Here is a 22,173-nt window from a genome sequence, read left to right on the forward strand (position 1 = left end):
CTCCCACCATCAGTACAAGCTGGGGGATGTAAGGATGGAGCACTGTCCTTCTGAAAAGGACCTGGGGCTGCTGGTGGATGGCAGCTGGACATGAGCCAGCACTGTGCCCTCACAGCCCAAAGCCGACCATACTTTGGGCTGCATCAAAAGCAGTGTGGTCAGCAGGGGGAGGGATGGGATCTGCCCCTCTGTGCTGTGAGACCTCACCTGGAGTACTGCGTCCAGATGGGGAGTCCTCAGTACAGGGGAGATGTGGACCTGTTAGAGAGTGTCCAGGGAAGGGCCACAGAAATGCTACAACAGATGGAGCACCAGACTGTGAGACAGGCTGAGAGAGCTGGGCCATAGTACTGAGCCCTGGGAAACATCCTAGGTGACAACTGGATTGAACTCCATTCATTGGGGTTCTTTGGTCACAGTCATCCAGCCAGTTCTTCACCCAGTGAACGGTACACATGTGCAAGATATGAGTGGCATGTGTCTCCAAGTGAGTACTGTGTGAAAAAGTATTAAAAACTTTCCAAAAAATCCAAGAATCACAGAATATCTTGAATATTAATCAGATTTCATGAGTTTCTCTTCCCAAATGGCTTTATTTCACCAGACTCTAAGAAGCAGGTCACTGATGTCTGCTCTCCTGAAGTCCAGGTATGTAAGCTTGCTACTCAGCCTCCTGGCTGTCCACAGGATCATGAAGTCCATGGTCTACTGCTCACTGCTGCCAAAAATGACTTTGGCTGGGTTTTGTTCAATTAGAGATAGCAGGATGGTGGCATTTAAATATAGGGTATAGGTGATTAATCCTGGACCTCTCTTATCCTAAGTGAGAACCATATCCCCAGACCAAAGAGTTGCAGTGTGCAGTTGCCTGGCTCCTACAACCCCATGACATTTGTTCATGTTCTTGCGCAGCACTTCCACTGGCAACGCTGGGCTCAGGCCTAGCAGCAAGAGTGGCAGGTGCAAATGGGATACAGGGCGTAGGGTTGTGTGGAGTTACACCACACCTTCCCTGCCAGAATGTGGACCATGGGGTAGCTGAGGCTGCCTGGGAATGCCCACAAAGACAGATATGCCAGATGTGTGGGCAAAGACTTCCCCCTAAATTGGTATCTGCTGGGGCTGCTATGGACGAAGGCCATTGGACACATCATGAAGTAGGGTTTCCCTGCACAGGTTTGAATTCAGCTCACAATGATGGATAATACCCCTGGTCTATGGCTGGGGGGGAATATGTTGCCTACCCAACCCACCTGTTGTTGACCTGCTGCCCACACATCCCTCATTCTGCCCCACGGGCCTTCCCCTCTTCTTCCTCCTTGGGACATCCTCAAGACTAAGTTCTTTTACACACCTGGGCTTCTCTGCACTGCCAGAGTCACAGAGTCACCCAATTGTTGATAGTGGAGGGACCTCTGGAGGCCACCTGGTCCCAGTGTCACTGGAATGTGGGAATAAAACTCAACAAACTGAATGACAGGTTAGAAAGCTGACATTGCTTTATTGCAGCACTGGGTGCACAGGGGATCACTCCTCCCAGCATGCACACCCACCACCTGAAAGCACACTGATTTTATACATCTTAACATGTGAATATTCATATAATTTCTACAAAGTGCCCCCCTAGAAGCGCTATACGTATTAAAATCTAGTACTACACATGTTCTGTGTTAATATGGGCTTCTGGTTGCTCGTCTCCAGGCAAAATACTGCTTGCTACAAAAGCTGGGTCCCATATGTGGTCAGAAACCTTTTTACAAAAAATATGGCTGTTGGCTAAGTTTTTAATTAGCACTCTGACCTTGTTAGAGCACCTATCAACCCTAGCGGGGTACAGTTTACCTCCCACTCAAAGCTGGTGGGGTGCTGAGTCTGTGCTGTTTAGGCTCCAGATGTCCTTCTTGTCTAGAAGCAAAAACTTTCCCAAGAGAGCAGTTCTGCTGAGGTGTTTCAATCAGTTGCTGAAAGCCCTGAATTTCTTGACAGGTATCACCATTCAAGCACAGACACCCACAGCAGCTTGCCCAGGATTGTATCCAGACACCCTTGAAGGTCTCCAAGGAAAGAGATGGCACAGCCACTCTGGGCAGTACCTTGCAGTGCTCTGTCACTTGCACAGTAAAGATGCTTTCCACCTCTCCTGTCCACACATCAACAGCTTGCCTAGGGCCATCTTACACAGGACAGTAGCAAAGGCCTTGCTGAAGTCCACAAAGAGTACAGCCAGATTTCTCACATCTTAGAATCATAAAATCATTGAATCAGTGAATCAATAAGGTTGGAATTGACCTCTAAGTTCATCAATTCTAACTGGCAACCCATCCCACTATACTATGTCCCACATCTCCATGGTTTTGGAATGCCTCCATGGATGGTGATACCACCACTGCCCAGGCAGCCCATTCCAATGCATTATCACCACATCCAGAAAGCCATGGCTTGTTGTGCTGGGGGTATGATCCTTGCTTAGGGTGTGAGAGGTCCTGGGTTCAAATCTCAGATGAGGCCTGCTTTTTAAGGATGGCACCAACCACTCTCTTTCCAAGAAGACAACCAGGGTTGAGACCCATGCTCCTCCTTCACCGGGCCATGCATTGTTCAAAAGCCAAAAGAGCTGCAGTGCTGGGATCATGCCTCTGCACAGGTAAATGCAGTAGCATTCCCAGATCAGTACTTTGCATCTCCAGGCAGGACATGAGATGCTTGTCCTGTCCTGTCTGCCCAGAGCCTGAGTGGGTCTCTCCAGGGCTCCCTCACTGAGCTACACCCCCTACTGAGGGGCGTAGAAGGGGTCTTTGGGAAGCTGTCACACTTACCCCCACAGTTCTACCCACCTTGCCTGCTGCTTCCTCTTCTCTGCCCAAATGTTTCCCTAGGCAGACACTCTCAGATCCTGTTTTGCCACCCCTGTTCCTGCAGCAGTAATGGTTCCCTGATCCCATGGATGTACCACTCCAAAATTGCCAGCTTTCCCCTCAGCACCTGGCACTGTCCTCCTATCCCCAGTCTCACCATGAGCTGGGCATCATTTGAGTGCCTAAAATGGAAGGGTTTGTCTAGGAGTTGAACCCAGGACCTCTCAGCGCCCTCACTGAAAAGTGAGAATCATACCCCTAGACCAGGTACAATTTATGGGACTGTGATGGGGCAAAACAGGAAGAGAAGAGGCTCCTTTGAGTGCTCTGGTTGTCAGGAGTAGGCACATCCCACTTGTTCTGCCTGTGCTGTGGGGCAGGCACTTGGACATGACCACAAGCTGTAGCAGCTCTATCTCCAAAGACTATAGGAACAGTAGGACCATGAGGCTGGGAGCAGGAATTCAGTCATACAAAGGATTAGAGCTCAGTGGTAGAGTGCTGGCTTGGCAGGAAAGAGACCTGGGGTTCAAGCCTCAGTATCTCCAGCTGTTGTTGTTCTTGTTGTTGTTTTTTGAACCTCCTGTGAAAACAACCTCCTCATGGGGGCTGCGGTATTAGAATCACACTTCTCCCACTGAGGCACAGCCAAAGGAGTTTTGCACTATACACCATATATATATATATATACACCATATATATATATGTCCCTTTTTGTGCCATTCCAGCAGACTGGGCATTTCTAGCCTTAGTGTCAGGCAGTGGGGACCCATCCCTTCCTTGTCCCAAAAGAAAAGCTCGTGTCCTTGGTCCCTAACCACCCACCAGCATCAGCCAAAATCCATCGCTGTGAGCAGGATTCGAACCTGCGCAGGGAAACCCTATTGGATTTCAAGTCCAACGCCTTCACCCCTCGGCCATCACAGCCCTATGTATTCCTCTTTTGCTACCTACAACTTCTCTGTTCTGGGGGTCTGACTGCAGAAGGGGAATCCCCTACAGTCATCATGGAGAGGCCCATGTTCCCAGCAGCCACAGAGCCACAATCTCCAGTGCTCACACTCACCCCTCACCCCCATCATCAGGTCACAGGGTTGCAAAAAGGAAATGGTGCACCTGAAGCAAGAATCATACCCTGAGACCAACAAGCCAGGGCATACAGATGCCTGGGTCCCCCTTCCTTACTTCCTGTTAGCCACCAAAGTGCTGTGGGCAGTGCTGCCTTTTGTCCTCAGTGCTGATTTCCAGAAGGACTGTGCTGACTGCCCTAAGGAACGGAGCAGGTTACACGAGGGACCTTCACCCTTCTTGTTTTTGAGTGTAAGAGGTCCCAGGTTGAACTCCTGGGGTTGTCCCCTCCTTTGGAGTACCTCTATCCTGCTCTAGCTGTCAGCACAGAGCTTCTCATGAGCCCAGCTCCAGATGTTATCCCTCAGTGAGGCCCCACTGCTGCTTGAAGTGACACACAGGATGGGTCCAATGATCTCAACCCCATACTTTGGCTCCTGGTCCCGATGGTGACCCCAGTGACAGGAGGATGGAGACAGGAGCTTGGCAGGGACATGGGGACCTTGGGAACACCCCAATAGAGAAGGAGCACATGGGCACCATGGCTTAGCTGGTTAAAGCGCCTGTCTAGTAAACAGGAGATCCTGGGTTCAACTCCCAGTGGTGCCTGGCCTGCAGGCTGCTTTTCTTCCTAGACCCTGAGTTTGGGCACGTGGGCTGGGGTCTGTGCCCTCACCAGAGGGGCACTCTGTTGCTGCCTGTGTCCCCCTGCTCTTCTGCCTTGCTGCTCCCACCATGTGCCCCTTCCCAATGACAAAGCAGCCCTGCGCAGTCTGTGTTTTTACTCCAAAGCTCATTTCAATGGGAGACAGAGAGTGCCATGGAGACATCAGGGCATATCAGTAAGACTGGGCAGGGGTAGAAAGGGAGCTGCAGTTCATGGGTTTCACTGGCAACAGATGATCATTCAGAGCCATATCATCCCTTTCCAGCACTGCACAGACTCCGGCTGTTTCTGGGTGCCACACACTTCCCTAGGCCATCAGGAGCTCCAGCTGCCCCACTGGCCCCAGGCAGAGCACAGTCTCTCTTGCACCTGCCTGTTGGAGCAGACAAAGCATGTGCTGGTTGCAGCCACTTCATCATGAAGCAGCCTATGCTGGAGTACCTGGACCTGCAGTGCAAAGCCCTCCTGATGCCCTCTGTGGGGACACCAGTGGGCCTCTGTCCAGATGCCCCACTTAGAAAGAGACAGAGGGCCGTCTGTCACGGGCCACGCGTCACATCTGAGCACAGGCCAGAGCTGCAGAAGGATGCAGCCCTATGGTGCTGGGGCACTGTGGAGATGGTTGCCCAGCCATGGGGATGGGTGGAGCCATCAGGATCTCATCTGCTGCTTGGCTGGGTGGCCTCTGTAGAGGACCTCCCCATGGCAACAGTGCAGCTGAACCCTGTTCAGCACCGTGTCATCCTTCCTCAGCCCATGGGGCAGCTCCACCTGTGAGGAAGAGAGTTGGATTTGAGTGCCAGTGGGGATCCCATCCTGGCTGCCATGGAGAAGGCTCCACCTTGAAGCTCACGCTGCTGGTGTCAGGCCCAGCTGCCCCAGGGTGTGCCCCAGTGCCTGGCATGGCTGCACTGCTCCAAGCTGTCCTGCTGGGCTCCCGCGCCTGCCTGCGTGGTGAGAATAACAGGAGGGATCTGCAGTGTCTCAGTCACCTTTCTAGGCTGCCCATGGTCAGCTGGGCTTAGCCACAGGAGAGAATTAAACCCCGCTGGGTGGGGGTCAAGGAGCTCTTGAGCTCTTTCTTTGGGCTTCCCTCTGGGCAGATTGCCCAGAACCACCGGGAGCCCGGTGCCAAGGGCTCAGCTGGGGGCTGCTCGGGCACCGTGGGGCCTGGCACCATCCTGAACGGCTCCAGGCTACTGCCGTGCCAGTACTGCCGTACTGCAATGCGAGCTCCGTTCTGCCGTTTGCTCTTTCTTAAACCCCTGTAGAGCCCGTGTCTCTTCTGCAGGAGACGAGCAAGGCTGGGCTCAGTGAGTATGCAGATGACACCACGCTGCGGTGACGGGGTGTCTCCACTCTTCCCAGCTGCGACGGCAAAAATAACGATGAGAGTGGGATTCGAACCCACGCGTGCAGAGCACAATGGATTAGCAGTCCATCGCCTTAACCACTCGGCCACCTCATCCTGCCCCGCGCCGCCCGCCCCGCCCCGGCCCCTCCCCGCCGCCCGCAGTGGGCGCCGCCCGCCCGTCCGAAGGCGGAGCATTACAGGCCTCGAGAGAAAGACTCGCACCGGAGCCCTCTTAGCGCAGCCGGCAGCGCGTCAGTCTCATAATCTGAAGGTCCTGAGTTCGAGCCTCAGAGAGGGCACTATTTTAGCTCCCCTGCCGGGCGATACGTCATCCCACGTGAGGCGGGGTTTCGGCGTGCCGTTTTGCAGCAGCGTATGACCGCCGGGCAGGAGTGGATGATGCGGAGCTGCGTGGGCGGGGAGTTGTTTTTTAACGGGACCGAGTCCCCACTGGCCCCCATATGCAGACAGAGCCCGGTGGGGTGGCAGGAGTGGAGCCATGAAATGCAGGCAAGAAAAAAAAAAAAAATACTACAAAAATTTTCCAAACGATCAGGAAAAAAAAAAAACCGCTGCCCTCTCTGAGGCTCGAACTCAGGACCTTCAGATTATGAGACTGACGCGCTGCCTGCTGCGCTAAGAGGGCTCTGCCAACGCGTCTCTCCCCCGGCCCTGCAGCGCGCCACCGCTCGCTTGGGCGGAACAGTGCCTCCCGCTGGCAGCGGGCGGGGCGGAGTGGGCGCGGGGAGGGGCCGTGGTAACGCAGTACGGGGCAGGACGAGGTGGCCGAGTGGTTAAGGCGATGGACTGCTAATCCATTGTGCTCTGCACGCGTGGGTTCGAATCCCACCTTCGTCGCCACTTTTGCCATCGCCCCTGCTGAGTTCAGGTGGGCTACCTTCTCCTTCAGGACAGCAGAGTTACCCCTACCACCACCAAGCCCCAAAGGAGCCTGTCTCTACCCTCTTGACACTCCCCCTTGGGATATTTATACGTGTTAGTAAGGTCCCCTCGGCATTTTCTTCTCCAGGCTGAACAGCCCCAGCTCCCACAGCCTGTCCCCGTCCAGGAGGTGCTCCAGGCCCCGACCATCTTTCTGGCCCCCCGCTGGGCTCTCTGCAGCAGTTCCCTGTCTGTCTCGAACTGGGGAGCCCAGAACTGGACACAGCATTCTAAATGTGGCTTCACCAGGGCAGAGCAGAGGGGGAGTATCACCTCCCTCACACTCCTGGCCATTCTCTCTGCAGTGCACCCCAAGTCCCCATAGGCTACTTTAAGTGTTTGGTTACCACCAGATTCAAATTAAAATAGTCTTATATGTGGACAGACCTTTTGATTAGCAACAAAGGAACAGATGAATTCCACCAACAAAAATATTTATTAGATACAAAAAACATTTACATGAAACAACAAAGATGGTGTGAAACAGCCCAGAACACTGAGGTTGAGGCAGTTGGAGTCCCCAGGAGCAGCAGGCACAGAGCACAGCACGGCTGCTTTGTAACACAGGAGGCTGATGCATGGTCACAAAGCTCCGCTCAACAGAACGCTGAGTATGAACAGCTCAAAGCCCAAGTGCTTCAGTTTCAGTCACTGTTGCTATTCCATGTTTAAGGGGAAACAATGAAAAAACTAACAAATTTAAAACTAATTTTGGAAGGCAGGTGACAGATTTGGACTGAATTTCAGATGAAATTAGAAGCAAGTCTGCCCAATGATCTCTGATGATCTGGCTGACAAACGTTTACTGCCCAAGCAGCAATAATTGTATTTCACCAGGCAGAACTGTCCAAGAAACATCTGCTGCTGTTTTAACGAAAAAAAGAGAAAGGTTACTTGCCCTGGAGTACTGCAGCCATGAACTACACCTTCTCACTACTTACAAGTAATCGATATTAAATTTAAAACAAGGGGTCTTCAATTTTCAAAGCCACAGCCTTATAGAAACTGGAGATTGTAGGTAGTCTGCTCTGCCAAAAAAAGGAAACTCCTTCTTCCACAGCTGTTTACTGAAGAAAATGTCCTGCTCTTCCAGCATGACAATTACTTTGTAGAGTAACTGGTTTGTTTTAATGCTGTATGTATTCAACATAACAAAACTTGGGCCCAGCAGCCCAATCCTTCAGAATTTGCATAGAACACTTAAGTAAAACAAAATACAGAAAAGTGTTGTAACTACTTGATGATGAGTATTGACACTTCTGGGCAGAAACAAAACCCCACAACAACGTATCAAACCGAGGTGCTGCTGCAAGGTAGCCCCTGCATCAAGAAGCAGGGAGCCGGGACTGTATCCTGAGGTCTGTCTGTGGAGACGAGTTGTTCTGATGCTTCCAAGGGTCCTTGTTATCTGAATGTTTTCTCCTGGTGAAATTGTATTTACTCACATGATGCCCACAGAATGATTCTCTAACTCCTCCCATTAGCAGTATCCTTACCTGCATTTCTATAAACATTGACTTCCAGCCGTAACAAAAAATAATGGCTCTGCAACAGCATTCCTCAGCATAGTACAAAGTTACAGAGGCAGGGAGATAAACAGAACTAGGTGCAAGGAGAGCATCAGCAGGACTCCATACAAACCAATGCAGTCAACATCAGAGTTGGTAGGAAGAAAAGCTACAGCACATCAATTTAAGGCTTCCTAGAGCAGCACTCTACTAGTCTCCACATCCAGGACAGCTTCAAAGGAGTTCCCAGGCCAGCCAAATCTAAGCAGAGAGCCAAAGGGACACAGTGAGCTCTGGCACGTCATCTCTGCAAGGCAGCCATACAAGAGCAGCCCAGACCCAACATCTGCTTTCCTTTTCTCCCAGGGCATTTGCTTTTTCTGCAACATGCCCCAGAAGCTCCTCTTTTGAATCACCCAGATCTAGATTTCTTCACCAAGTCTCTTGATCCGCACCTGTGCTTTAGCTCTGCTCAAATATCCACCATGTCCATCAGGGCAGAGAGGTGAAGCTCAGAAGCAACTTCACCCTCCTTGTTAGCTCTGAGGAGCCTTTGCAAATGCCTCAGCCTGTCTGACAGCGCAGGGCTTCGGTCATCCATTGACAGTTCAAGTCTTGCTTCACTCCCATCCTGGTCAGAAGGAAAAGAGAGATGAGACTGAGAAAGAAGCATTATCTAGTACTAACATGGGACCTCTCCGTTCACTGACCTCCCACTTTTCAGAACAACAAAAGAGGTCACCACCCCCCAAGGAGATATGGTTAAAATAGCATGTTCTGCTATTTCTGGAGCCAGCATTCCCTGGGCCCATCCCAAAGCCAAAGGTGTAACCTGAGCCACGACAAAGTCTCCCTGTGTGCAACACTACAAAGACTATATGCTATTATGACTGCCAGCAGCAGACAACAGTTCAGCATGTACGCTAACAACATTTCACATCTACAGAGAGTATTTGCTTCTTTGGGAAGCTTGTACACTAGGGTACAATTTATCAATTCTTCATTTCCCAAGTCTATCCAACACTGCATAGTAAGGTTGTAGCCACTGAACATCTGTGATTACAGCTGGTTTGGGACCCACACAATACTCTTCACAGCCAGTTTTCAGTATCGCCATGTCTTACCACTTGAACAGATGACATTGGACTCTTGATCAACGGACCAGCAAGAGTTGGAGTGGAGATCAGGGACTGGGGAAGGTAGAGAGGAAAGCCCACAAGGTCACCAAGGGGCTCAGTGTCCTCAGCTAGATATTGGTGCAATTGTTCTTCAAACCTGAAAAGAAAGGTAAAGAATGCCAGTCAGACTGCAGCCTGGCTTTGCTCTTGTAACCAGTGGGTAAGACATTAATTGGGAATTCAGAGGTGTCTGAAAGAAAGAACCAAAGACAGCAGTCGTTTCCAGTACAGACAGCCCCCACTGCTATTACAAAAATACACTGTTGAAAGATGTGGCCCAGAAACAACCTAAATAAACTGAAGGTTTCCAACTGCTGGAGAAAGGAGGAAAGAGAGGAAACCCTCGGGCCAACCTCAAGAACTTTAGCCCCACTTATTTCTATCACGCTGTACTGTTCCTGTAATGAAAGTAACAACTAGCAGGGAACTGCACTGAACTGATGTGCTTGATGAAAATGAAAGTGGAGATAGACCAGGAAATAAGCCTACACTCCTAGTCCTGCTGGACCTCCAGCTTTCCAATGCATACAGGTTCAAGATTGCTAACAATGCTGGACTGGAGCAGCAAGGACAGGATGGTGCTTTTGTAACTCACCTCCTGCTTTCCATTTTCTCCAGTTGCAATTGAGTTAACAGGCGCTCTGGGAGGTCCTGGGCTGAAGCTGTGAGTTCATCTGCACTGGAAATGTTCCTTCCTTGCCCTGACAGTATGTTTGCACCAGCGCCATACTGATCTGTCATGAAGACCCTACAGGGTTTCTTGAAAGAGACAGGAGATTTTACCCTTGACCTGAAATGGGGGGAAAGAAAACACACACACACACACAAAAAAAAAGGTATGAGTTTGTTAATTCTTCCCTTCTAGCATCGAAATTCCAGGAAGTAAGAAGTGACTGTTAGGAGACATCATCTCCTTATACCCCAGTCTAACAAACCACCACTGAGAAGTGGGACTCGAGAGAGGATAGGGATTCAGTCCAATGAAATACAGCCACCCAGTCTGAATGGGTGTAGAGAAGCAAGCTAGGCTCTTGAGAGCTCTCAGATCTGTTAATACTACACAGACCTGCAGATCTAAGGCAAACACCACCCTCAACCTTTAGCATTTTCTCTTACCAGTGAGATTCTCCTGAAGTCACCCCAAAAGTCGAGCACAAATTCTCCTTTTAAACTCAAAACACTGCAAAGTTAACATGCAATTGCCAAAAAAAGTGAATCTGTAAACCATCTAATAGGTCCTGGCCACAATCAAATGTAAAGAATAAGGCACTACCAAATAAAGGGTATGCTAATTATTTTTATCCTCCTACACCTCACACCATTTTAGTTCCATGCTTCATCTACCTAGTGGACAAGTTCAATTCCAAAGCCACAGCAGTGATTTCTTTGGCAGAACTTCAATTACAACACTTTGAGCAGCTGCTCCAAGCAACGCCATTTCTTTGAGAGGAGTAACCCTAAAAATCACATCTACTTACAATCTAATTTCCACACAAATGCCCTTGTCCATCTTCCCGAAGTGATGTACAAAAGAACACTCAGAGAAAATGCCAATGCTGTTTCTTGGCACCATAGCACTATGCAACTTTGACAGAGGCCCTAAGTAACTTCAGTGGAGTTTATTAAACAGCTCTGGCTATGTAAGGAGCAACCAAATGCTTGTCAAACAGGCAGTGCCAGCAACTTCCTCACCTCTTGTGGTCCTGCCGGATTTCCTCCTGTGTGCGCAGCCTGGCTTGTTCCCATGAAAAAGGGAGAGTGAAGTTCTTTAAATGTTCCTTGAAGAAATACACACGAATCTGGCCATCTTCACTTACTGCTTCTGTGAACAAACCCCAAACTACTGTTTACTATCAGTACAGATTTTTCCCTGAAAAGAAAAGTTCAGTATTAAGAAGATTATTTGAGGGAAAACAGCATGATATCTTTCAAGTTACTTCTCACTGTACTCTGCACGCAGAAAGGGGTTATTTTGAGTGATTTACTGTTCAACATACCACATATTACTGGGAATGACTAAAAAGAATGCTCCTTTATCTTCATTTATAAAATTCTTGTGCATCTAAGCTCAATGTTCAGCAAGGTAAAGAGCCATTTCAAAGTAGACTGCCTAGAATTAAGCCAAACAGGGCACAGAAGTAACCTTGTACACTTCACATTTTAAGTAAGCAGAATTTGAGATACTAACTTCATAAATCCATCAAAGTGCTCATTAAGAGTGGCAGCCTTCCATCTCAGATGACCTGAGCTGATATGGCTTGTAAAGACACTGATTCTTGGCCTGTGGCTAAATTTAAACACCCTCTCCCATTGGGAGAACAGGACTTGAAGGACTGTTTCCATGTGGAAACAAACATTCTAATCACAAGCTCAAGTGATTATCAACAATACATACATACTCTAACACAGCAGAATGGTGTGTAGAGCAAGCACAGTGCCATTCTGCAGTGAAGAAAGATCAAGACCAGAGCTCCCTCCTATCTACTCCCTGCATAAAAGGCACCACTGTCAAGTTAATAAACAGTTATGCAGGAAGTGTCATCCTTGCTATAGGACATATGATACCTGGTGCAACAGGCAGTTTGGGAGGTTTCCAGTCTCTCAGCTTATGATCAATGCATGTTGCCAGGATATCATCCCAAGGGATCTCATCAACAGAAGGTCCATCACCAGAGTTCCCCAATGGCCCATTTTTCCACTTCTGGTATGTTTTGCTCAACAGATTCTCCACTTGAGACTGGATCAGTGGTTGAGTATGGGAAGAACTGGCAATTTGAGATGCATACTGAAAAATCATTCGGCAAACAGGACGCCAAGGAGCTAGGAGGGGAAAAAAAAAAAAAAAGTAACAACAACAAAAAAAAAACCACCAAAGCAGACTGCAAGAATCTGTGACAGAATCAGTTGATATAAATTGATAACTCAACACAGAGCAGGCACAACAGAGAAGGAACAAAGTGCTGCTAAGAAGATGTTGCTACATGAAGTACATACCACCTAAAGGAGGCAGATCTAGGTAAGGGATCTGGAAGGACAGCACAGCCTTTTTGAGCCAAGCTAGGTGATCAGGCACATTCCAATGCAGGTGGGGCAACAGCTTGTTACCCCCAGGCTCTGAAAACTCAGTAACAGGCCAAGACAAGTCACAGAGATGCTCTGAGGATGCCACCTCTGAAAGAAACTGGAGCACACTGTTGTACAGCTCTATGATGACCCCAGGCTCCTGAGATGGCAGGCCAGCTAAACGTCTCTCCCTCCAGTCATGGTAGAAGCGCTTGCCAAATTCGCCATCGATGCCATCCTCAATGTACTCCTGAAGGGTCTGACTGCAGAGCTCAAGGGAGTTTGGGCACTTGGAAACCAACCAGCTCACAGCTGCAGAGATCTATGACACACAAATCACAGGCAGTTGGAAACTCCACTCCACAGAGACAATGAGGATTAAAACCCTGCAATCTTATGTTTGATAGAACATCATCTAAAACATTATGTAGCAAAATTCAAATAGATTGTTTTTAATCAGTCTCCAGGCCACTATTTTCAAGCAAAAGTCAAACTGAAGGATGAGGAGAGGCTGTCTCACAGAGTACTGTAAAATCTTTCCTTCCATGAGCCGTCCTTCAATCCATTCACTGAAGATGGGACAACAGTGCATGACCTCCTATCAGTCAAGAGTGCTACAAAGTGACCTTAGCATTTTAGGACTGGGAGCAACAGGTGAACAGGCTTATCCAACACCAGCACTCTTCTGTTACCCTACAACTGCCTAGTCAACATAGGCAGGGCACACAAGAATGGATATGCACGCACTACGTATTTTAGTTTGTGTAATTTTCATTATTAGAAAGAACAAACATCATCTGTGAAGCAAATGCCAATCTTGGTCAGTTAAAGGAATGCAGTCACCAATAATGGAAAAAGTTTTAGGCTAGTTCTGCCTTTAATTGGAATAGCTGTTAACAAGCACCTGATTCCAGCAAATTCAGGTACATGAAAGAAGCTGGTATAAGATTTTTTATCAAAAACTACAATAAAGAAAATTTAACAGGAAAAAATATTCCATTACATAAGACTGCTGCAATTCACGCTACAGAAAATGTAATGATCACTCCTTACACAGCATTAATAATGAAGAAAGGTTAATGATTAGCCAAGCAAGTGTTCTTACCTTTCTGGTGCCTTCTAAGTCATTGATAGAACCTGCCAGCTCAACAATCATGTAGTCTGAAATAAGCTGGGCTGAAATCAAGTCCTGGAGCATTAAACCTAAATAAGTAAATAAAAACAAAAAATAAAAAGCAACTCATATATGTTGATAGACAACAGATGATTACCCCCTGCTCTGACCCAATCTCACACTCTGCATACATTCATTGCATGGCTTCCCTCTCCATCCCTCCTCTAGACTTTCAGGATGAAATACTGACTGCAAAGGAAAAGTAAGAACTAAAGAAGAGTTCACCAATTTCCATACTGAACAAGTGTTAAGGTGTCTGGATTTCCACCAAAGCACTGAAGTATGCTGTACTTAACAGTCACGTTTTTTACTAGGCTGTGTATCTGAGGCCACACTAGCCACAACAGCTCTAGTTGTGGCACCCCTCAGCATTCACATTATCTAGGAGCCTTTCAAAAACAATTGCATACCTTCTTCAACTTCTTTCTCTGTAGCCTCCTCTTCCTGACTGGGGACTAGAACCAGAAGAGGAACTATTGGCTGGAAAGGTTTGACCTGAAGTAACTGTTTCAACTGCAGCAAAGCTGAAAGCCAATAAACATCTTCTTCTGCAACATCTTCACTTCTAACTCGAGGGGGCAGGAGTAGAATGAGACCACTGGTTCCAAGCAAGTCTTTTTGTGTATTGGATGCATCAAGCTCAGAGTCAGAGAGCACACCATGTACCACCTATACAAGTAACAAAAATGACAACAGTAAAGCAGCTAAAGAGCAATTTTCATACTGAAAACTGCAGCTCATTATCACTAGCATTCAGCTTTGACATTGATTACCAGGAGCTCTACAAAACCTCAGACAATGAATTATAAGAAATATCTCCAATAAGTGCAGGTGAACATAGAAGTGCACTTCAGCACCTGATCCAGCATCTGAAATTGACAGGATTGAGGTTCGACTGCTAAACTATATATAGGTAGGCATTTACTCAGTCAATTGGAAACAAGAAAAAAAACACACATTTTTTCTCTAGACCTTTTCAACAAACCAATCCCTCCCAGTGTCATCTCTCTCCATCAGACAGGACATAGTGTGAAAATCTTCCTTGTGACATTCACTGGAAAAGACTATGCACGTTATGGCCTGTCAGGTATCACAAGACTGCTCTCACTTACCTTAACACACACGCTGACTTTGATGTTTCTGCTCCCTTGTACGCCAGAAGAATTAAATAATGTCAGTGTTTGAATTCTAATTTCTGCACACGAGGCAGTTTTCTTCCAGCTTTTGTCTTTCATGAATTTGGCCTTCAACCACTCTATCAATATCCTAGCAAATAAAAATAATCGCTTTCATTTTATTTATTTTTTTAAGTGACATTGTAAATCTTTTTAAGCATCGACTTAAGATAGAGTTTGTTTATCAGATGTCCTGAAATTCTCCACTACCTAAACTAAAGGTTTTCTGTTTTCAATGTGAGGAAAAGCAATTCAATGAATAATAGCAGGAGAAGATACAGACCACTGCAGTTAGTTCTAACTTTATTTTTATTTTACTTGGAAGCCAAAAAAAAAAAAAAAAAAAAAGGAAATTTGATATGGTAGGAGAAAAGTAGAGATCGGGGACTGCATACTGCTATCCTTCTTCCATTCCATCACCATGCTTGAAAGAGAGACCATGGAATCAACACTTCTGCTTACCTGTTGGGGTCATCCTCTGCATATTCATCATCATTTGGCAAAACCAACAGCACCTTCCAAAAAACGTGTTCTTGTTGAACTGGAATATGTTCAGCAATTAATGAAGCGAGATCCAGGGGAGTCCATGCTAAATCACTTAAGGAGAGACAGAACTGGTAAAAAGAACCCCCCAAGGCTGCTTTTCTTGCCTAGAACAAGTTACACTACTGCAGCTGGGTACTGTCTAATTCAGGAAGGTCTGAAGTCAGATCTTATCCTTTAGCAAAGACCAGATGCCTTCAGGAACTGCAGTTACCAAGTCTGTTATCTCAGCCTTACTGGTCCAATAAATTCACAGGGCACTAGAGTGCATAACAAGTTATAAGAAATGTCTTGCTGCACATTAAAAACTTACATCAATTCCTTTGTGCCATGAGCCAGGCTTGTAATGGCTTGTACTCCTCTTTATGGCTCATATTCCTCTAACATTGCCCAGATCCCATCCCCTCCAGCAGGAGGATGAAATAAATAAACAATAATAATCATTTTAAAGTGTCTACACACACACTCCAGATTCTTCAGGTTACACCCTCAGCAATGGGACCAGAGAGCCCAACACTTTTGAGCGTTTACTATCCAGTTCTCTTTTCTGAAAAGTATTTACAGAATCAAGGCTGCAAGGGGACAATGAAGTATGGTTTACCATTCTGCAATGACACTTTCAAGTTCTATGGCATTTGTTGCACATTTTGTAGAAAGAAAACAAAGATCAAATGCCAATATACCTTAACAACTGCTGATAGAAGTGCTGAACTTTGATTTCATGCGCTGTCTTGTTTCTCAGCCAATTCAATCTGAAAACAAAAGACCCTTGGTTGCGATTTTTTTGGTATAGAACAGGAATTTTAGCTATAGTTCGAAAATATTACGACCTGAGAAATACTACAGATGCTTTAGAATGTTTCAGTTAGTGGAAGAATGATTTCATTAGACTTGAGTCTTCATTGCAAAACAATTAACTTTCACAATGGAAGAAGAGAATTTGCTTTCCAAAACTCAGATTGCCATCTGCTGTCATAAATATCCTTACCTTGTGCAAGAGACTCCCAGCTTTCCTCCATTCCCCATGTTTACAATCCTCTTGCATAAGTTCTCCATGGTTATAGGCCACTCAGCACTGGGGGACAGAGCTTTCAGTTTATTTTTTGGATCCATACAGCATGGAGCAGCTGGAAATGCCTTCATTTGATGTTTCAGCTTTGTTCGAGCTGCCACTGCCTCCCTCCACCTTCAGAAGAGAATAAAGAAGGTCCTGTTAATTAAATCCTCTGCAGTCCAACAAGGTTCTTCTCTTTGCTCTGCAGATTGGATCAGGCTATCAGTCTGAGTCTGCTCAGTGGAGATGGTGAGGTGGTGCAATTGTGCAGAGCTGTGAACTCACAGCTCACGCACTGGATGAGACCTGCCAACATGTTCAGCATCCTAAACAGTCTGCTTTGTGCTCCATTAAAAAAAAAAAAAAAAGGAAAACACACAACAACAATGAAAGGAGACAGGAGCTTTCTGCTGAGCAAGCCACACTTTCTTTCAGTGGTCAGACAGATCACAGAATGAAAGCAGGATTGCCCCTCTTCCATCTCATCCCTTGCTCAGCTATCTAAACTGCAACCCAAGCAAAAGTTCAACTATAGCTTTCCTTCTCCATTTTCAGCATGGTTATTCCTAGCACATATAAAAGTTTTTGTTGGCTTTTTGGGTTTCTTGTTTTGTTTTTTAAGCATATGATCAGTTAAAGTTTCTTTAACACTCAAGACCTTGCTGGAAACAGCCACACCTACTAAAATGAAAAAAAAGAAAATTGCCTCTTTCTTGCTCTGTTTTTAAAGAGCCATTTTCACAGGTATTTTCGGAACATATAACAATATTCCCACATCACCCAGTTGTTTTGACTGGCTACATGTATTTTCACCACCCCCCAGATACCTTTAAGCTCTTCCTTACTCCTCCCTGTGCCACTGAAGGTGATTTACATAAGTCCTGAAGAGACACCAAACTTAATTTCAGGACAGAACGAACTCTGCAAGGGAAGGTGTTCCTCAGAAAACAGCCTGCTGCTTTCTCTCAGTGGTAAAAAACACCACCTGAAATGCACCTCCACCTGGCAGCACTGGAGCAGCACAGCACAGGAAGAAATGAGTCTCTGCCTTGGAGCACCACAGGCACTACTGGTCATTTAGCATAGATCCAGAAACAAGCACCCCATACAGAGAATCCAAGGAGAAATTATAACACGTTTCTAGAAATAATGAAACTGCATCTTCATGTCAAGGTCATTACTTGACCCTAAGGAGGTGTGTTCCCCTCCCTGAATATAACTGAGCAACATTAGAGGCTGGTAGTAAGAACATAAGCCTACCTTTATAGTGGAGCCAACTAGATAGCAAAAACCATCTCACAAAGCCCATAGCCTGACAGTTGCTCTTTAAAGCCTATTAGCCAGTCTTTGTCCATGCTCCTAAGAGAAGTAGTTCAATCAAAGGATAGCAACTCACCTTTGCAAGTATTTGCAGAAACACTGGAGCTCCTGAATGGTTTCTTTTGCAATCTGGAAAATCTCATCCTCCAGGAAGAGATCCATAACATGACCACAGACTTCTTCTGAACACCGGGCAATGCGGGCTTGCTGATCTCTTTCTAAGGCACATCTAATTCAAAACAAAACTTTCAGTGAGGCAAAGGCCAGAGAAGGTACTAAAACAACTAGCCAAGACATAAACAGGCAAGATCACCAACGCAGCGAGCAGAGAGGAGGGATCTTCCACCTTTGTACCCTGTGGCAATTTTAAGTAAGATCTGCAATCAAATCTAAAGTCATTCAAATTTTACATTGATCACAGGCTTCCAAAGAAAAGTCTACAGGAGGAAAATCCACAGCTAAGCTGTAGGGGAGTCCTAATGAAAGTAAGCGCACAGGGCAGCCTTGTCCCTGAGAAAGATTATCACCTCCACTCTGGAGGACTGCTACTGCAAAGGCAAACTGATATCATTCTGCATGGTCAAGTACACTTGCCCTCTCTTTAAATTAAGTTAATGAAAGAGGAGCTTAGAGGAAGCCAATAAAGGAGCACAGCATTTCCTGATAAACTATTACCCATCATAAAGCACCTACAGCAAAGCATAACATAGAGAATGTTATACTTACTTTAATTCATTGGCTGAAGCTTCTTGAACAGTCTCATTTATTACTTCTTCCATTAGCTCCATACTCACCAACTGACTCAACCGCTTTATTAACTGTTCTCTTTCCTGCCTCTGCCTGGAAGGACAGAGTAGAGATTTACATAAGCAAGCCTGCCGCTTAGTTACTTACCTGCAGCCTAATACCCACAGTTAGCTCACTGGTTTTTCTCAAAAATAAAAAATAAAATAAAAAAAGAGAGAATTAACTTGTACAGAACCAAGTCTCATTAATATAAGTAATATTTGGGCTATTTCTTACTCAGTAAGCTACAGACAAGTAGTTCTCTCAAAGAAAAAGCTCGTGTACAGCAGGGCCAGGAAGCACCTCCCTCTCTGGAAGCTCCAGCTGATTAGAAGTTCCCAAACAATCCCATCTATAATTTTCACACTGGCTCTATGAGGTTAACAAAATACTAACTAGCACATTATACTAATAGGGAAGTGACAGCCCAAGTGACTCCAGGGCAGCTCCAAATAACACAAACTGAGCAGTACTGACAGGTGACAGAGACACAGGGCCTGGGTATATGCATGAACACTCAGGTTGGCACCTCCTGTCCTTACAGTACCTAAGAGGGGATGCAGCCCACCCTGCCAGATGGCAAAAGCAGCAGCTCACCTCTCTTCCTCCACTCTGCGCCTCTCCTCCTTCACACGCTCCCTTTCTGCATTGAACATGGTTACAGCCACTTGTCGGAGGACTTCCTCCATCACTTCAGCCACCAATTCCTTCATGGTGGCCTCAGAGGTGCTGCGCGGAAACAGAATTCTCTTCTTAAAGCAAGTTTTCAGTCAAAGCCTCAAAGAGAAGGCACCATACCCCATGCCCTCAGCCAGCAGTCAAGTACCACTTGTTCACTCCCCTCCCTGCAGCAGGGAGTGGGGGAAGACAGAACATAACCAAGAACACCGGTGGAACAGAGATGAAGACAGTTTCACTTATTAAGTGAAGAAAAACAACAAAAAACACATCCAAGTAACACTCACCACCCCCCACAGGCAAACCAGTGCTCAGCCACTCTCCTCACAGCCACCTGGGAAACCAAAAAATACCTCACCTTCTTTCTCAACCCATTTTATGGCTGAGCACGACATGAGGCAGTACTGACTATCTCGTTGGTCTGCTGGGGTCAGCTGTTCTGGTTCTGTCCTCGCCCAGCTGATTTTGTACCCCCCCGCTCCAGCCCTCTTGCTGGCAGAACAGTACAAGAAGCTGAGAAACTGAAACGTCCTTGCAGCACTGCTCAGCAATAACTAAAACATTGCTATGTTATCAACATTGTTTTTCTCCTCAGGCCAGAATATAGCATTGTATCAGACACTCTGAAGGAAAAGTCAACTCTAAATCAGCTGAAACCAAGACCAAGTACTTCTATAACCTTGGCATCTACCCACTGCCAAGCAAAAAAAACTTATCACATGCAGACTTCACTTTCCATTAAGATCAAGATTTCTCAGTATAGGAGAAGACCTAAAATCCCCACATAGGCTCAGATTCTGACTTCGTTAGTAAAGTTAATTACTAAGAATAAACAATAGGAAACAATCAGAATAAATCTCATTTTTTGCATTTTCTTTCTCTGAATAAAGAAAATTAATGAAGTGCAAATACAATGAGCCACCTCACTACAGTATAGTACTCAGTTTATTCCTTGCTCAGTCTCTAACATGTTCATTCCAAGCTAATCATTTCAGATGGGCTTTTAATTATTAGTAGTATTTTATTTCTAGTTAGGAACAGAAGTTTTCTCAGACTGGTAAAAGCAGTGGATTTGCTAGCCTCTGCCAAGAAATAGCTGCAGCAAATCATTTTTAAGCCCACTTCCACTTTGGCAACTCAGCTCTGGATTACCAAAGCAAATTCTGGTGAATCAACGGCTAGGGGGAGCTAACCACACCTGCCAGGACTAAATAGCACAGACAGAATGGTGTCTGTACGTGTGTAAGTGATCAGGCATCTTCCCTCCCTACACCTTTATTTAGAGGGAGACACTCCAAATGCCTTCTGGCTAGACTGCAGCTGCATAACCCACTCAAGGACAGGTACATGTGAGCAGCTTTCTGGGGACTGTGACGGCTAGCACAGGAGCAGCAGCTCCTCCTGTGATACATCTCAAGGTAGTGCAACACATGTCTGAGAAAGGCAGCCTGAGAAGGATAACAAAAGACTGGAGTCAATTCTCTGTGGGATTTGTCACTGTACATCAGTCCATCTGAATTCCTGCAGAGTAGGCAAGTGGGTAGGAAATTCCAGTTGCTTAGATTTAGACCTACTCTCTAAGGACTGAAATGGTTCTCCTATTTATTATCAGGAAACATCACGTACATCTCATGGTCTAATGCTGGTACTTAATGACAAGGTTGTGGGTGACTTTGCCCAAATCTGGGCTGATCTGATCTAGAGTGGGCAACCTGAGAACAGGAGACTGAACCACAGACATCTAGATGCTCCTTCCGACCAGGGCATCCAGGAGCCTATCAACTGCACTGGGAGGAAGCATTACTTGAATTACAGAAACAGCCAGATTTGGACTTAACTTCTCTGGCTTTCCTTCCGCAACACATTTGCTGCAACAGCAATGTTACTCATGCAAATGAAGGTTTGCAGAGACGTTTACAGTTAGCCTTTCATTAGACTAAGCTAGTGTGAAGCCAGGAGGTATATGAAGACTAAGCTAGTGTGAAGCCAGGAGGTATATGAAAAAATGTCTGCTTTCTCTTGACTGTATCAGTGAGACTTCCTTCACTGCAGACCTTGCCTTACTTAATTTTATAATCTTCACACACACTGCTGCTAAGGGAAACTGGAGCTTTGATGATAAACTTCAGGAATACCAGCAATGAACACTCTTTACCAGATCGCTGCAGTCACGTAATCTGCTCCTGCTCTGCCAACTTCTCTGCACTCTCCTTTGACAACGTCGTGCACAAGCCCATTCACGACCTCAGCAATATCCTATAACAGAGCAGAGGAAGAAGTTGAAGCAAGCTGGAACCCTGCTCAGGACAGCCTGAGCACACACATGAATCGGGAGTGAGGTGTGCCAGCCTTATTTCTGAGACTGTAATTGGCAACCACATAACTTATTTCTGCTTACACACCAAACTAAGGTTATGAAGTACAACAGCCTGGAAATTCTACTTTTAAGAGCCATGCAGTAACAGCCCAGAAACAAAAGCAACCAAGTATTGTCCCCTCTAAATTATGTGAAGGTTCTGGACAACAATCTGTAAGATTTCAGTTGCTTTTTATTATATTTTACACAGTTTTCCCAAATACTCCATCATAGTTGATGGATTGATTGTTGATGGATTGATTGAGCACAAGAGCTCTCAATCCCCCAGCAGAAGAAATTGAGCAGAGGAGGCAGGCAATGGGCATGGCTGAGCAAGGACCTGCAGCTTACACTGAGGGAAAAGAGGGAAATGTACAGGAAGTGGAAGCAGGGTTGTGTAGCCTGGGAAGAATATAGGGACGCTGTCCGCATGTGTAGAAATAAGATTAGGA

General features: G+C 46.3%; 1 protein-coding gene and 6 non-coding genes across 10 annotated transcripts in view; 3 read left to right on the forward strand and 4 right to left on the reverse strand.

Annotated features, from left to right (window-relative positions):
- Window positions 1-3,700: 3,700 nt before the first annotated feature.
- On the reverse strand, window positions 3,701-3,782 carry TRNAS-UGA. Its single transcript has one exon. It is a non-coding gene; the product is annotated as a tRNA-Ser (tRNA).
- Window positions 3,783-4,458: 676 nt separating this feature from the next.
- Window positions 4,459-4,532, forward strand: TRNAT-AGU. The gene has a single exon. It is a non-coding gene; the product is annotated as a tRNA-Thr (tRNA).
- A 1,444-nt stretch (window positions 4,533-5,976) lies between these two features.
- Window positions 5,977-6,058, reverse strand: TRNAS-GCU. Its single transcript has one exon. It is a non-coding gene; the product is annotated as a tRNA-Ser (tRNA).
- A 112-nt stretch (window positions 6,059-6,170) lies between these two features.
- Window positions 6,171-6,243, forward strand: TRNAM-CAU. Its single transcript has one exon. It is a non-coding gene; the product is annotated as a tRNA-Met (tRNA).
- A 274-nt stretch (window positions 6,244-6,517) lies between these two features.
- On the reverse strand, window positions 6,518-6,590 carry TRNAM-CAU. The gene has a single exon. It is a non-coding gene; the product is annotated as a tRNA-Met (tRNA).
- Window positions 6,591-6,720: 130 nt separating this feature from the next.
- Window positions 6,721-6,802, forward strand: TRNAS-GCU. Its single transcript has one exon. It is a non-coding gene; the product is annotated as a tRNA-Ser (tRNA).
- A 501-nt stretch (window positions 6,803-7,303) lies between these two features.
- The window catches only part of MCM3AP (minichromosome maintenance complex component 3 associated protein), a 28,462-nt gene continuing 13,592 nt past the window's right edge, over window positions 7,304-22,173 (reverse strand). The window contains exons 12-28 of one of the 4 annotated variants that reach the window (XM_040703967.2): window positions 21,521-21,621; window positions 19,285-19,416; window positions 18,628-18,741; window positions 17,978-18,130; window positions 16,516-16,713; window positions 16,211-16,279; window positions 15,447-15,581; window positions 14,922-15,075; window positions 14,220-14,478; window positions 13,741-13,838; window positions 12,567-12,957; window positions 12,138-12,392; window positions 11,265-11,394; window positions 10,168-10,362; window positions 9,519-9,669; window positions 8,850-9,025; window positions 7,304-8,655 (exon numbers count right to left, since the gene is read on the reverse strand). In XM_040703967.2, coding sequence (XP_040559901.1) covers window positions 8,867-9,025; window positions 9,519-9,669; window positions 10,168-10,362; window positions 11,265-11,394; window positions 12,138-12,392; window positions 12,567-12,957; window positions 13,741-13,838; window positions 14,220-14,478; window positions 14,922-15,075; window positions 15,447-15,581; window positions 16,211-16,279; window positions 16,516-16,713; window positions 17,978-18,130; window positions 18,628-18,741; window positions 19,285-19,416; window positions 21,521-21,621 — 2,694 coding nt within the window. In that variant the 3' untranslated portion in view covers window positions 7,304-8,655; window positions 8,850-8,866. Of the gene's footprint in view, window positions 9,026-9,518; window positions 9,670-10,167; window positions 10,363-11,264; window positions 11,443-12,137; window positions 12,393-12,566; window positions 12,958-13,740; window positions 13,839-14,219; window positions 14,479-14,921; window positions 15,076-15,446; window positions 15,582-16,210; window positions 16,280-16,515; window positions 16,714-17,977; window positions 18,131-18,627; window positions 18,742-19,284; window positions 19,417-21,520; window positions 21,622-22,173 lie in introns of those variants that run through there. The other 3 variants (XM_421891.8, XM_040703968.2, XM_040703969.2) reach the window with 3 other exon arrangements.

Source organism: Gallus gallus, chromosome 7 (genome assembly GCF_016699485.2).
Source record: "Gallus gallus isolate bGalGal1 chromosome 7, bGalGal1.mat.broiler.GRCg7b, whole genome shotgun sequence".
NCBI classification, from domain to species: Eukaryota; Metazoa; Chordata; class Aves; order Galliformes; family Phasianidae; genus Gallus; species Gallus gallus.